Raw genomic sequence first — 11,868 nt, 5'->3', positions numbered from 1 at the left:
ATTGCAGTAAATGGTTTTTACAAAAATTTGATCCAGGAATTTGTGCATTTGCTGCTGTGACAAGAGTCTGAGTTAAACCATGGAACTGCCTGGTGACAAGTTGACTAGACTCAAGAGAGGTTATCCGGGAGATAATTACTGATGTTCCTCGTTGAATTGACTTAAAAAGTATTTGGCAATTCATTTTGTCTGAAATATATCATAAATCAATAAACTATTATTTTTTTTTTTTTAATCCGTCGGAGTTATAAAATTAATTATAATAATCATTAAATATTAAAAAATGAAAATAAAGCAACTAACCTCTTTATTTTAGATGAATAATAAATGTTGTTGAATAACTGATATTAAATTATTAAGTATCACTAAAATAAATTGTTTTTACAAATTTTATTAACTTTTTAACAGTACAAAAATTAATTATTCAAAAATAATTTCAAACGATTTCAAAACTCTTTAAAAACATCACATAACTAAACCCCACTTGAGTGTCGAGGAAAAAAGAGCAATCATATTTAATATAACTAAAGTTAGCCGACGTTTTTAATTTTTTTTCTCTTATCAAATTGGAACTAAAAAATATTTTTTAAAAATTACACTTATAATATATTTAATCGGTGCTTGTTTTAAGGAAATTTAATATTCGATGTTTATTTAATTTTCAAACGTTTCGCCACTTTCGCAGCTTTCTCAGGTACTACAACAGACAGTAATAATAATTACAATTTAATTTAATTATATATAAAGACATTAACAATTAGTAATAATTTAATTAACAGAATGACACTGAAGTTGACAGACATTAAAAATTTTTTTAGAATTTTTTAGCAATTAAATTATTATAAAAAACAATTTAATTATAAAAAATTCCACTTGTGAAAATTAATAAAAATTATGTGACAATTTTTAAAAGCATTTTTTTATTGTAATTGATTTGTTATTAATATTTTTATAATTGACAGCTGACGGCTAACTTCAGTATCATTTAACACATGAAATAAAACTAATTTAAATACACTGATAAAATTACCTCAATTACAAACATACGACTCACAGTTTTTTAATTTTTTTACAAATGAAATTTTAAAAAATTTTTTTGTAATAATTTTTTTCAATAAAAAAAATTATAAAAATTTTTAGATGTCAGCTAACTTAATTTTCATTCATATTCATATTTAAATATTTTTGTGATTATTCTTAGCACTTGGTGGTAAATGGAATCATAATTATAATTATTAAGAATCATTGAATTGTAATTATAAAAAAAATATATATTATACAATAGAACAAAGAAATAATTTTTATAATAACATAATTACTTTAAGAAATTGGTTTTTTTTTTGTAACAATTAATTTGGTGTTCAAGTCGGAGCGCCTTGGATTTATTTGAATTAAATGAAATAAAAAAGTATCATGAAGAGCTCATTAATTGAACTGATCCATCGTTGACGTTATTAACGTACTGGTTGAGTTAACAGATCTTGAATTTTTTTAAATATTTCTCAAGTCATTAGTTTTTTGAGCTTTTCGATTAAATCGCAAATGAGCTCGATGACAGCTGAATTTTTTTATCAATGCCCGATAAACGTCAGTTTTGACCACAAATAAGATAAAAATAAACATTCCATGGAGACAATTCATTATGTCAAACACAATAAAAACTATAACGTTCCAATCCAAATCAGGTATATAAGTTTCAGTGAAGAATCCAATTACTTCAAAAATCCAAGTAATGCCCATAACAATGAATAGCTTCAAGGTGAGCCTCACTCTGAAAATCAAATAACAATTTATTAGAACAGAGTTTTATGTGATATTTTAATGAAGTAAATTTATGACATTAAAGTTAGCAGTCACCAGAGAATTTTTAAATTTTATTTAACAAAATAATTAATTCCAAAAATCATTTTTAATTTTTTAAAATTTCTAAATGTCAATTTTTTTTGGCATAATTTATTTGTTACAAAAATTATTAACTATCTTCTAAGTTAATTTTAATTTTTTATTTTTTAAAATTTCTAAATGTCAATTTTTTTTCCTAATTTTTTTTGGCATAATTTATTTGTTAAGAAAAATTCTAAAAATTATTAAGTATCTGCTAAATTTATTTTCATAGTAAATTTTATTAATATGAATTCTTACTTGATTCTAGTAGCTTTGTCTAGTTGATCGCTGGTGAATGATGAAAATTTGGAAATGCTAGTTTTAACCCTATTGTAATTACGTAAAGTAAGGATGAAGAATATGATATTAATCGTCAAGAGTATAGAAAGTGGTCCATAAAAGAAGACAACTTTTGCTGTATTGTTATTTTGTGCTGTAAAATAATGTAATGAATAGAGTCAATATTGCATTATTGATATTAAATTTAAATGATAATTTAAAGTTAACGTACATCCAATCCAACATGTGGTTTCTCCTAGGTGAGGAAGCCATCCGTCGGGGATAAATTTTTTAGAATCTAGCATGAAGATAAACAATGAAGAAAGTAATGGAAGACCCCAAGCATAGCAAGAATAAAGTAAGAAACGTTTTCTGCGTCCTAGGCTCTCACGGTTGATATAAACTACGCCGTTGTATCCTCTATAAATAAAATTCAATCGTATTAAGAATTCTACATTTATGATGTTTAGCAGTAAAGTAAAGCATATTTTTATATTTAGCTTCCCAGTTTTGATTTCAAGAGAGCGGTAAGGAAAGAAAAAAATTACTAGCCTGAATGTCCACCAAATATTAAAACACATTACATTAAGCCAAGAAAAGGCCGCAAGAAATGATGCTGTCATTATGTAACCGAGAGATTTACACACTGGCGAATCCACTAAATAATAATTTGGAGTCTTGTTATCGTATATTGTCAGGAAAATAATAGTCGTATGAGAAGTAAAAGCTAAAAAAAGACTTCCTATATAGCACATCAAAGTTATTCCATGGATATTTTGTAAAGATGGTAGACTTAGATAAACCAAAAATGTCAGTAGCAGAAACGTGCAACTGATTGTTTCAGATATTGTTGTGATAAGAATTCTATAAGGTAAAAAATGAACAAATTAATATTTTAACTATCTTTTTCAGAATTAAATAAAAATAAAATATGGTCAATGCCTTGATGAAAGAGGATCATCTGGCAGCACAGGATCATGTGCTCGCACAGGATAATTTTTCGATGCAATTATATGTTTGCTGGCACATATAATAGGATACAATCCATCTTCCAAAAATTTGTTCCCGAATATCATTTCCAAGCAATATTCATCGTGCTGACGAGCAACCTGATGATCAGGTACGTAAACATATCCACTTGAAGTAAAATACCAATTTTTTGATGGTTTTACTGGATATGCTCTTTCACTGCCGTTACAAGATACAGATCCAACTATGAGGCTATAATCTTAAAAATTAAATAATAAATTTCTTCGTTGCACGGAAAAAAAAAAAAATAGAAAAGTTAAATTATAAAATGTAACAAGGCGCTCCGTGATTAAAACTGAAAAAATTACAGTTTCAGATTGTAATTATTACAGATTTTATAAGAATTACATTGTAGAATATTATATTTACATTGAAAGCCCTGAAAATTAACATTCAAAGTTTGAATTTAGAAAAATATTATTTCGAATTGTAATTTTTATAGTTTTGAATACGACGGGACAATTATTACTATCTAAAATGTAATTTTTCGATTTTTCTTTTTTCCGTGATATTATTTTATACGTAATTTACTGTTTTTTAAATAATATTATAAAAATAAAAGGATTACCGGTGAATTTTAAAACATCTGATAAGGTTGCATTGTAACGAGCATTGTTGACAAAAGATTCTACCTCTGTGTGGAATTTTTTATTGAAAGATGGAAATAAAGAAAGTTTTTGGCATTTACTATTGATCCGCGCTTCACCTTCTGGGCAACATTTTTTCAAACAAGTATTATCTTCACAAAATTCAGCGTCGTTGCACGTTCTAACGACAAGTGTATCTGGAGATGATCCGAAGTCAAAACATGAATTATTTTCCGTCACAAATAGTTTTTTTTTACCAGCTTTTGAAAAAGTCAAACCCTAAATATAAAAATAATATTAATAGTTAAAAAAAATGGATTTTTTGCTAGTATATATTGCAAAAATATATTTGCAAAATATGCAAGGTAAATTGATTATAAAATTTTTGTCCTATATTTTTAATTTCATTTTTAAAAAATCAATAAAACAATTATTGTAATAAAAATCATGTCATTATACTTAGTTGAAAAATAATTGGGCAGTAATAGACAAAAATAAAGTGTAATAACTGCTAAGACGTACGCTATTTTGAGTTGAATGTTAGAAATCAATTAATAGCTTACCTGATACGTATCATTATAAAAAATAAGTCGATCGTCAACTGTACTAATGACGTGGTTAATTAAACTATAATTACAAGTTGGAAAACCTTGAGTTATTAATAAAGAATCAATAGTTTCATCAGAAAAATCACGGAGTATATTAAACATATCTACATAATTTGAAGAAAAATTCATGCATTCTCGAGTTTCAGTACTGTATCGCTGGCCTTGAGGACAACATTTTTGATAGTCATAGATCGTGAAGTCAAGTAATTTCCATCATCTTGATTATACTTATGAACGTATGAAATATTTATAAGATCTTTTTACGTACTAAATTTGTACAAGCAATCAATCTCAATGTCGTTAAGTTAGTTAGATTATATATTTTTGAAGAATCATTGGAGCATTCTGTTAAGTACTTATCGATCCAATCTTTAATTTTTTCCTGATAACGATGAACAAAATTTTCAGTGTGCGAAATAAAGCATCTAGAATTATTTTTGGTATCAAAAATTTCTTGAAGTGGACAATATTTTTTATCAGTACTAATACTATTCACACTTGCCGGTATAAATACAAAAAAAATAAAGTATATTCTTGCGGCAAACATGTTTCTATCAATTTGTAAACACAAGTTAGTATTTCAAACGTAAATATTGTAGTTATTTTTAAATTTTCAAAAATTAAAATTCAATTATTAAAACACAATCATTTTTACACACTTCATAACAGTTTTCTTATTTTTCCGTAGATATGTCAACAACAAGTAAGAGACAAGTTTGAACGCAGGAGGTAGCTACAACTCAACTGATAAACGATGTTAAAAATATTTGTAATTAGAGAGCAAGTTACAATAGTCACAATAGTACTCACCGATAATGTCAAATTATTACCATTACTCACATGTCTTCATTAAAAACTAATTATTTAATTAATTCCGGATTCCATTAAATCTATCATATATATATATATATATATATATATATATATATATATATATATATATATATATATATATATATATATATATATATATATATATATATATATATATATATATATATATATATATATATATATATATATATATATATATATATATATATATATATATATATATATATATATATATATATATATATATATATTTATTCGCTACCGGCTTTGAAAAATTAATCTCGGGTTAAAATTGTGACCCCAACATATATTACGTCTAATATTTCCAAAAATAAAATGATAAAATGTGATAATATATGCGAACACGTGGAGGTCAAGATTTAAATAAAATTTCCCGCGAAAAATTCAAATTTCTACAGTGTCGCTAGTGTACGGCTATTCATTTGTATTTTTATTTTTAAAACGATGATTGCTTTACTTTAACTAAAATTAAAGTGAGTTCATGTGTCAAGTACCTATGTCTATAAAATTACTAATTAATGTCATTCAGTAAACATATTTCAATTTGTTTATTTTTTATGACATAAATAAAGAGTAATACACCAAATACTTATCACAATTGTAATCAGTGAAATAGTTTGATTGTAAAATTAAATGTGATTTAGTCATAAGTTTATAAGTAATAAACTAGAATTAATTTTTTTATAAACATTTACTCAATTTTTGCAAAAAATGTTGTTTAGAAAGATTGGTAATTTTTTAACAACAAATGTAAGTGATTAATGTATGATTTAGTGAATTTATATTTCATAACCTTAAATAACAATGATAATTTATTTAGCAGATATTTATTAATTTTTAGAATTTTTTAAAAAAATCATAAATGCAATTTTTTAAAATAGTTTTTCAGAAAAAATTTATTTGTTAAATAAAATTAAAAAATTATCAAGTGGCTGTTAACTTTAATGTCATTAAATAACAACTTGTTTATTTATTTTACAGAATCATGCGAGAAATATAATTTCGCGAAATTTAAACTTAGTACCAATTGTCGTCGAGCAAACTGGCCGAGGAGAACGGGCTTATGATATTTATTCAAGATTATTGAAAGATCGAATTATATGTCTTATGGGAGCAGTGAGTTTCAACAAAAACTTTTACACCAACATATAAATTAATTAAGCTTTCTAAATATTTTTATTTTTTAGGTAACAGATGACGTTTCGTCGTTGGTGATAGCGCAACTATTATTCCTTCAATCGGAGAGTAATAAAAAACCGATTCATCTGTATATTAATTCACCTGGTGGAAGTGTGACAGCTGGATTAGGAATCTACGATACAATGCAGTACGTTCTTCCACCAATAGCAACCTGGTGTGTAGGTCAAGCCTGTTCAATGGCAAGTTTACTGCTGGCTGCTGGTGCCCCCGGTATGAGACATTCTCTTCCCAACGCAAGAATTATGATTCACCAACCGTCTGGAGGAGTTCAAGGACAAGCTACTGATATTCAAATTCAAGCGGAAGAAATTTTAAAATTGAAGAAACAAATTAATCATCTATACGTCAAACATACTGGTCTTGATATCTCGAGAATAGGTACAGCTTGCTTTTAATAAAATCATGTTTTTACTTTTAAGGAAGTCCTTTCGCTCCAGTAGAGTTACAACAACTGTCGTAGTCAGTATTCGGTAAAGTAAAATTTAAAAAAACCCATAAAAATTCCTAAAATTAAAAAATTAGTAGTAGTTGATTTTTTTTTTTTTTTTTTTTTTCAAAAATTTCCACGGTGAAGAATAAATTAAACTTCACTAGTAGATAAATAAGAACTTTAACTATTAGATAAAAATTAATTTTATGCATAATCTAATATTTTTTATTATTACAGATAATAAAAATTAATTAAATAACTTATTCATTACAGAAAATAGCATGGAGAGAGATAAATTTATGTCTCCAGCGGATGCTAAAGAGTTTGGGATAATAGATAAAATTTTAGACCATCCAACACAAGAAAAAGATGAAAATAGAAGTTCACCATCAAGAACTGAAAATGTTATTCATGTTTAAATGTGGTAATAAATTATAAGAGTAATAAATAATACAAATTAATGGTTTTATCAATTGTTAATATTTAATACAATAACATAAAAATAAACATTGTTATAAACTATTTCATCATTAGTTAATTTTCATAAATTTATATCATATTTCTAAACAGTACGAATTTATCTGCATATAAAAGAAAATTTCGTTCAAAAAAGTACATTATAAAAATTTTTTTTATCACCACACAAATATTGATATTAATATTTGTATTTTATTCATACTATCGCTCTCATCTTATCAAAAAATATATCACTTAACAAAACGTTTGGCAAAAAGACAATAACATTTTGACATTAATAAAATGGAAGAATGAATATTACACTAGATATTTATCACACAATATTCGCGACATAACACAAAATCTTAAATAAAAAAAAAAAAAAATGAATAAATAAAAAAAAGTCAACTATCTCGTATTATCGATAATTCAATTGCTTGCCTTCTTATGCTTACTCATTTTTTTTTATATTCAATTATTTATACTTTTCAATACCTACATACTTAAGTTAACAATTAGTAGATAAGATAAAATAAACATTAATTAATAAAATATTTAAAAACAATATTATTATTATTGTTGTAAACTTAACTTGGGCAAGTTAGGCATACATATTAAGCTCGCAAATTTAATAATTAAATGCCCAATAATTAAAACGTAATATGATTGTGGAAGACTTTTTGCAAAAGTGAATACCCAAGACTTCCCGATTGCTTTAATCTTTTATATACAAATTATTTATTAATTAAAATGTAATTTAATTGCTTTCAATTAACCAATTAATTACATTGATATTTTGTTTGATACATTTTTTTAAATATCAACAACACTGGCCAAATAATTTATAAATGAAAAATATATTCCTAATAATCTAGCAATTCAATCTCCATTTTATCAAGTAATTAAATATAATAATGATAATCATGCGGAGATATTTAATTAGCGTAATTAATAGACACGATTTAAATTCTCAAAAAAAAAAAAATTAGCAGTAAAAATTTTTAACTAATTGTATAAAATAAATTACAAACTATATTCAAATTCAAACTAATTAAGCAACTAATTAAGGGGATAAGTATCCTCTGGATAAAATTTAACTTTCGTTAAAACAAAAAAAGTGTATATGTATACATATACTTTACATTCAAATAAACTAAACAAAATCCCTAAAAAATTTCATAATCTTTCGATTGAACTTATAATTTAAGCAATAAAATACCTAAAAATTTACATTAAAAATAAATTTAAATATTCATTACTACTAATAAGTTAACTCAAAGAATTTAATAAAGCGATTTAGCTTGTAAATTACTTTTCATAATGAATTAATTACTATAAATAATTTTAATAACTGTTTGCTTATTGATAATTAAAAATCATGGTTCACTGGTATAACCGGTCGAATAAGAATAATAATTAAAAATTTACTGTGGACAAACTTGAGCATGAGCAAGCATAAGAATATCTTTTTTCTCTTTAGGAAATCGTAATTCACGGCCAGCGAGTCTAGCAGTCTCCAATTCTCTCTCAGCAAGAGCAAGTTCCATAGCGACAACTCCACCACCATTTTCATGTTCCCTAGCGACCCAATCAAGAGCCATTTGACTGCGCATATCATCATCGAGAGCACGATGACTATAATGGGCAACAACCTCTTGTCGACTACATTGTCTTTCTCGCATTGCTTTCAATGACCCATTCCAGTGTAGTAGTTGAAACACAGTCATCAACTCCTGGAACTCTAGCATTGTTCTACCACGATTGCACTCCAACATAAAACGGAATGCACCGATACCTGTGTTGGGATCTTCTTTTTCATCCCCATTATTCTATCAACATAATAATAAATAACAATGAATTTTTGAAAAACGACTCCAATTGTTCTTAATTAAATAAAAAATTCAATTTAAAACAGTTAATAAAATCTTACCTGTGATTGACCATTTGAAGTAGGTGCGGGTTTATTGAAACTAGCTCTCGCTTCAGCCACAGCTTTTTCAATAAAATCATCAGTTATTTTTCTCGACGGATGTTCATTAAACACTGAATTCATTAACGCTATTTTAGCAGCCGATCTACGGGCTTCAGCTTTTGTCGGGCAACTTTGAAAACTACCAAAGCAAGAGCCACCAGGTAGAGTGACATAGCAAACATATGGAGGGCTTGCACCTGGTACTGATTCGTAAATAACTAACGCACCGTTTCTTAATTCCGTTCCTCTGCTTTGTTTCATTTGCCAAAATTCTTGTAGTGCCTCAACAACGTTAACTATTAATCATTAAAAAATATTAAAATAAAATAATGAAAAATCAATAATAAATATAAAATACAATAGATTTAATAACACTGAAGTTGACAGATATTAAAAACTTTTTTTTAGAATTTTATAGCAAATAAATTATTAAAAAAAAATTTAATTAAAAAGTTTCACATGTGAAAATTAATAAAAATTACAAGTGAAAATTTTTAATTAAATTTTTTTTTAAATAATTTATTTGCTAAAAAAATTTTTTAAATTGACAGCTGACCACTAACTTCAGTATCATTAGATTTATAATTTTACCTCTTCCATATCCTTGAGTATGTTTAGCAAAACTATTGACAACAGCATCAACAGCTTCACGAAGAACTTGCTTAGCACGAGCATCAACCAAGTCTCCAGATACACCCATACTTTCTGGTACTCTTGTTTTAGTTTTAACTGGCATAATGCCCTGCATTACACTTCAACAACTACCAATCATTTACCCTGTAATCAATAAAATTATCATGAGATTATGTAATACCACTTTAATTCAAATATTTGACAATAAATTTCATCATAATTTATAACACATTATCACTATTTAATTATAATAATTTAAAAGCTCCAACTTTTTTTTTTACTCACAAATATTGAGACGATGCCCTCAATGTCATATATTTTTTTATGATTTTTGTCGTGCACTCGTCGAGTGCACGAAATTGTTGCGACCGATGATCGAACGATTTATCGATCCCAAAAAAATATATATGACGCTTTGTTTGCTGTTTTTTTTTTAAATGTTAACAAGTTTAAATAGTAACACACTGTTGACAACAGACTTAGTGGTACTGCAGTTATAATTGTAGATGATACGAGCAGCCCACCTGCAGAGAGTCCACACGATGCTAAGGAATTCGCGTAAATTACTCTCTGTTACTCTCTGATCAGCGCACTGAGCGCTGCAGGATCAAATTGCAAGACATAAAACGCGTTTAATGGCCCCGGACCACTAACGATTTCCAGAAAACCAGGGACGTTCTCACTTGTACCTGTGCCCTATTAAATTCATATCTGTCAACACAAACTGTAATACGCAGTATTAGCAGACTGTCAAAAACTTAACTAATTATTATTTTATTTGATATAGTTAATTATTTTATAATACTGAAGTTAGCGGTCAGCTGTCAATTTTAAAAATTTTTTTAACAAATCAATTACAATAAAAAAATCCTTCTAAAAATTTTCACTTGTAATTTTTATTAATTTTCACATATGAAACTTTTTTTTTAATGATTTAATTGCTATAAAATTCCAAAAAAATTTTTAATATCTGTCAACTTCAGTGTTATATTTTTTTTGACATTTCTTCTATGAAAACTCAACTTTTTTACTTCTGAAAAAATTAATAAAGAGTAATTAAATAAAATAATAATTTAATTATAAAAAATATAAATAAAAAGAAGTAAAAAATTAATTTACCTGTGAGTGTAAAATTGAATATTGAATAAATAAAAATAAGTATTATCTTCTTTTGAGGTTTCTTGTTTTTTGCAAATTGATGGTGCGTCCCTGACACCCAACCCTGCTAAATATCAGCGGTTCTCCACCCGCAAACTCAACAAGAGACTTGATCGGTAACGACGAAACTACTACCGGACCTCTCTACCGGTTCTCACGATCTCTCTCTCGCTCAGGCTTGTTTTTTTTCTTAATTTATTTTTTGTAGATCACGAGCAGTAACCAGACAAACAGGTGACAAGCGGGGACAAAGCCCGTGCTGGTATTGTCATTTAGTATTATTGGAATCGTTATTTTAAATAAATAAATCTTTCATATTATTTAAAATTTATTATTATTGATTGTAAAATATATTTTAATTTTTTTACTATTTTTTTTTCATTATTTGAACTTATTAATACTAACCATAATTGATTATATCTGTAGATAAGTATAAATATATACATTTATTTATTTCTTCTAGATCTGACTGATTGTGTAAAATATCTTGTTTCGACATTTGAGAAAAATATCTTCTAAAGACGTAGCCACTGGTTATGTCCGTACAAAATATAATTATTCATGTATTACGTGATGTGGACATGCGGGTATGTGATATTTTATGTATGGAGCCCTCTGGAGACACCAATGGAGAAAAAAGACTGGAGACTTCAATGCCTATAATTTTTTACTTTCGTATCCAATAAAATATTTTATAAATAATTCAATTAAATATAACAAAAAAATTAATTGAATTATAGTAATACTGAAGTTAGCGGTCAGCTGTCAATTAAAAAA

General features: G+C 26.5%; 3 protein-coding genes and 1 long non-coding RNA gene across 6 annotated transcripts; 2 read left to right on the top strand and 2 right to left on the bottom strand.

The window, feature by feature from the left end:
* Positions 1–303: 303 nt before the first annotated feature.
* LOC141525823 (G-protein coupled receptor Mth2-like) lies at positions 304–5,099 on the bottom strand. Of its 2 annotated transcripts, XM_074240478.1 has the most exons (7): positions 4,343–5,099; positions 3,761–4,058; positions 3,106–3,391; positions 2,716–3,027; positions 2,396–2,583; positions 2,143–2,317; positions 304–1,771 (listed from the first exon to the last, which is right to left on the bottom strand). In XM_074240478.1, exons 1-7 carry the CDS (start codon positions 4,514–4,516, stop codon positions 1,492–1,494), a joined length of 1,713 nt encoding a protein of 570 aa, XP_074096579.1. In that variant the 5' UTR covers positions 4,517–5,099; the 3' UTR covers positions 304–1,491. The 2 variants fall into 2 exon arrangements, with proteins under 2 accessions (XP_074096579.1, XP_074096573.1); XM_074240472.1 differs by having other exon boundaries at positions 2,396–3,027.
* A 649-nt stretch (positions 5,100–5,748) lies between these two features.
* On the top strand, positions 5,749–8,947 carry Clpp (Caseinolytic protease proteolytic subunit). Of its 2 annotated transcripts, XM_074240798.1 has the most exons (5): positions 5,749–5,992; positions 6,224–6,358; positions 6,430–6,820; positions 7,146–7,296; positions 8,809–8,947. In XM_074240798.1, exons 1-4 carry the CDS (start codon positions 5,954–5,956, stop codon positions 7,289–7,291), a joined length of 711 nt encoding a protein of 236 aa, XP_074096899.1. In that variant the 5' UTR covers positions 5,749–5,953; the 3' UTR covers positions 7,292–7,296; positions 8,809–8,947. The 2 variants fall into 2 exon arrangements, with proteins under 2 accessions (XP_074096899.1, XP_074096888.1); XM_074240787.1 differs by lacking the exon at positions 8,809–8,947 and having other exon boundaries at positions 5,750–5,992; positions 7,146–7,394.
* Lft (Limb expression 1 family member lowfat) lies at positions 7,514–11,145 on the bottom strand. The gene is made up of 5 exons (XM_074240774.1): positions 11,053–11,145; positions 10,219–10,657; positions 9,892–10,077; positions 9,259–9,596; positions 7,514–9,157 (listed from the first exon to the last, which is right to left on the bottom strand). The coding sequence occupies exons 3-5, from the start codon at positions 10,046–10,048 to the stop codon at positions 8,753–8,755; spliced, it is 900 nt and encodes a 299-aa protein (XP_074096875.1). The 5' UTR covers positions 10,049–10,077; positions 10,219–10,657; positions 11,053–11,145; the 3' UTR covers positions 7,514–8,752.
* Positions 11,076–11,841, top strand: LOC141526057 (uncharacterized). The gene is made up of 3 exons (XR_012478956.1): positions 11,076–11,207; positions 11,300–11,353; positions 11,555–11,841. It is a non-coding gene; the product is annotated as an uncharacterized LOC141526057 (long non-coding RNA).
* The last annotated feature ends 27 nt before the right edge of the window (positions 11,842–11,868 follow it).

The sequence above is a fragment of the Cotesia typhae genome, unplaced genomic scaffold, assembly GCF_013202065.1.
Source record: "Cotesia typhae breed Kobodo isofemale line unplaced genomic scaffold, CoteBio_Ctyphae contig_11, whole genome shotgun sequence".
Lineage (NCBI taxonomy): Eukaryota > Metazoa > Arthropoda > Insecta > Hymenoptera > Braconidae > Cotesia > Cotesia typhae.
This window is presented reverse-complemented; position numbering and strand designations above follow the sequence as displayed.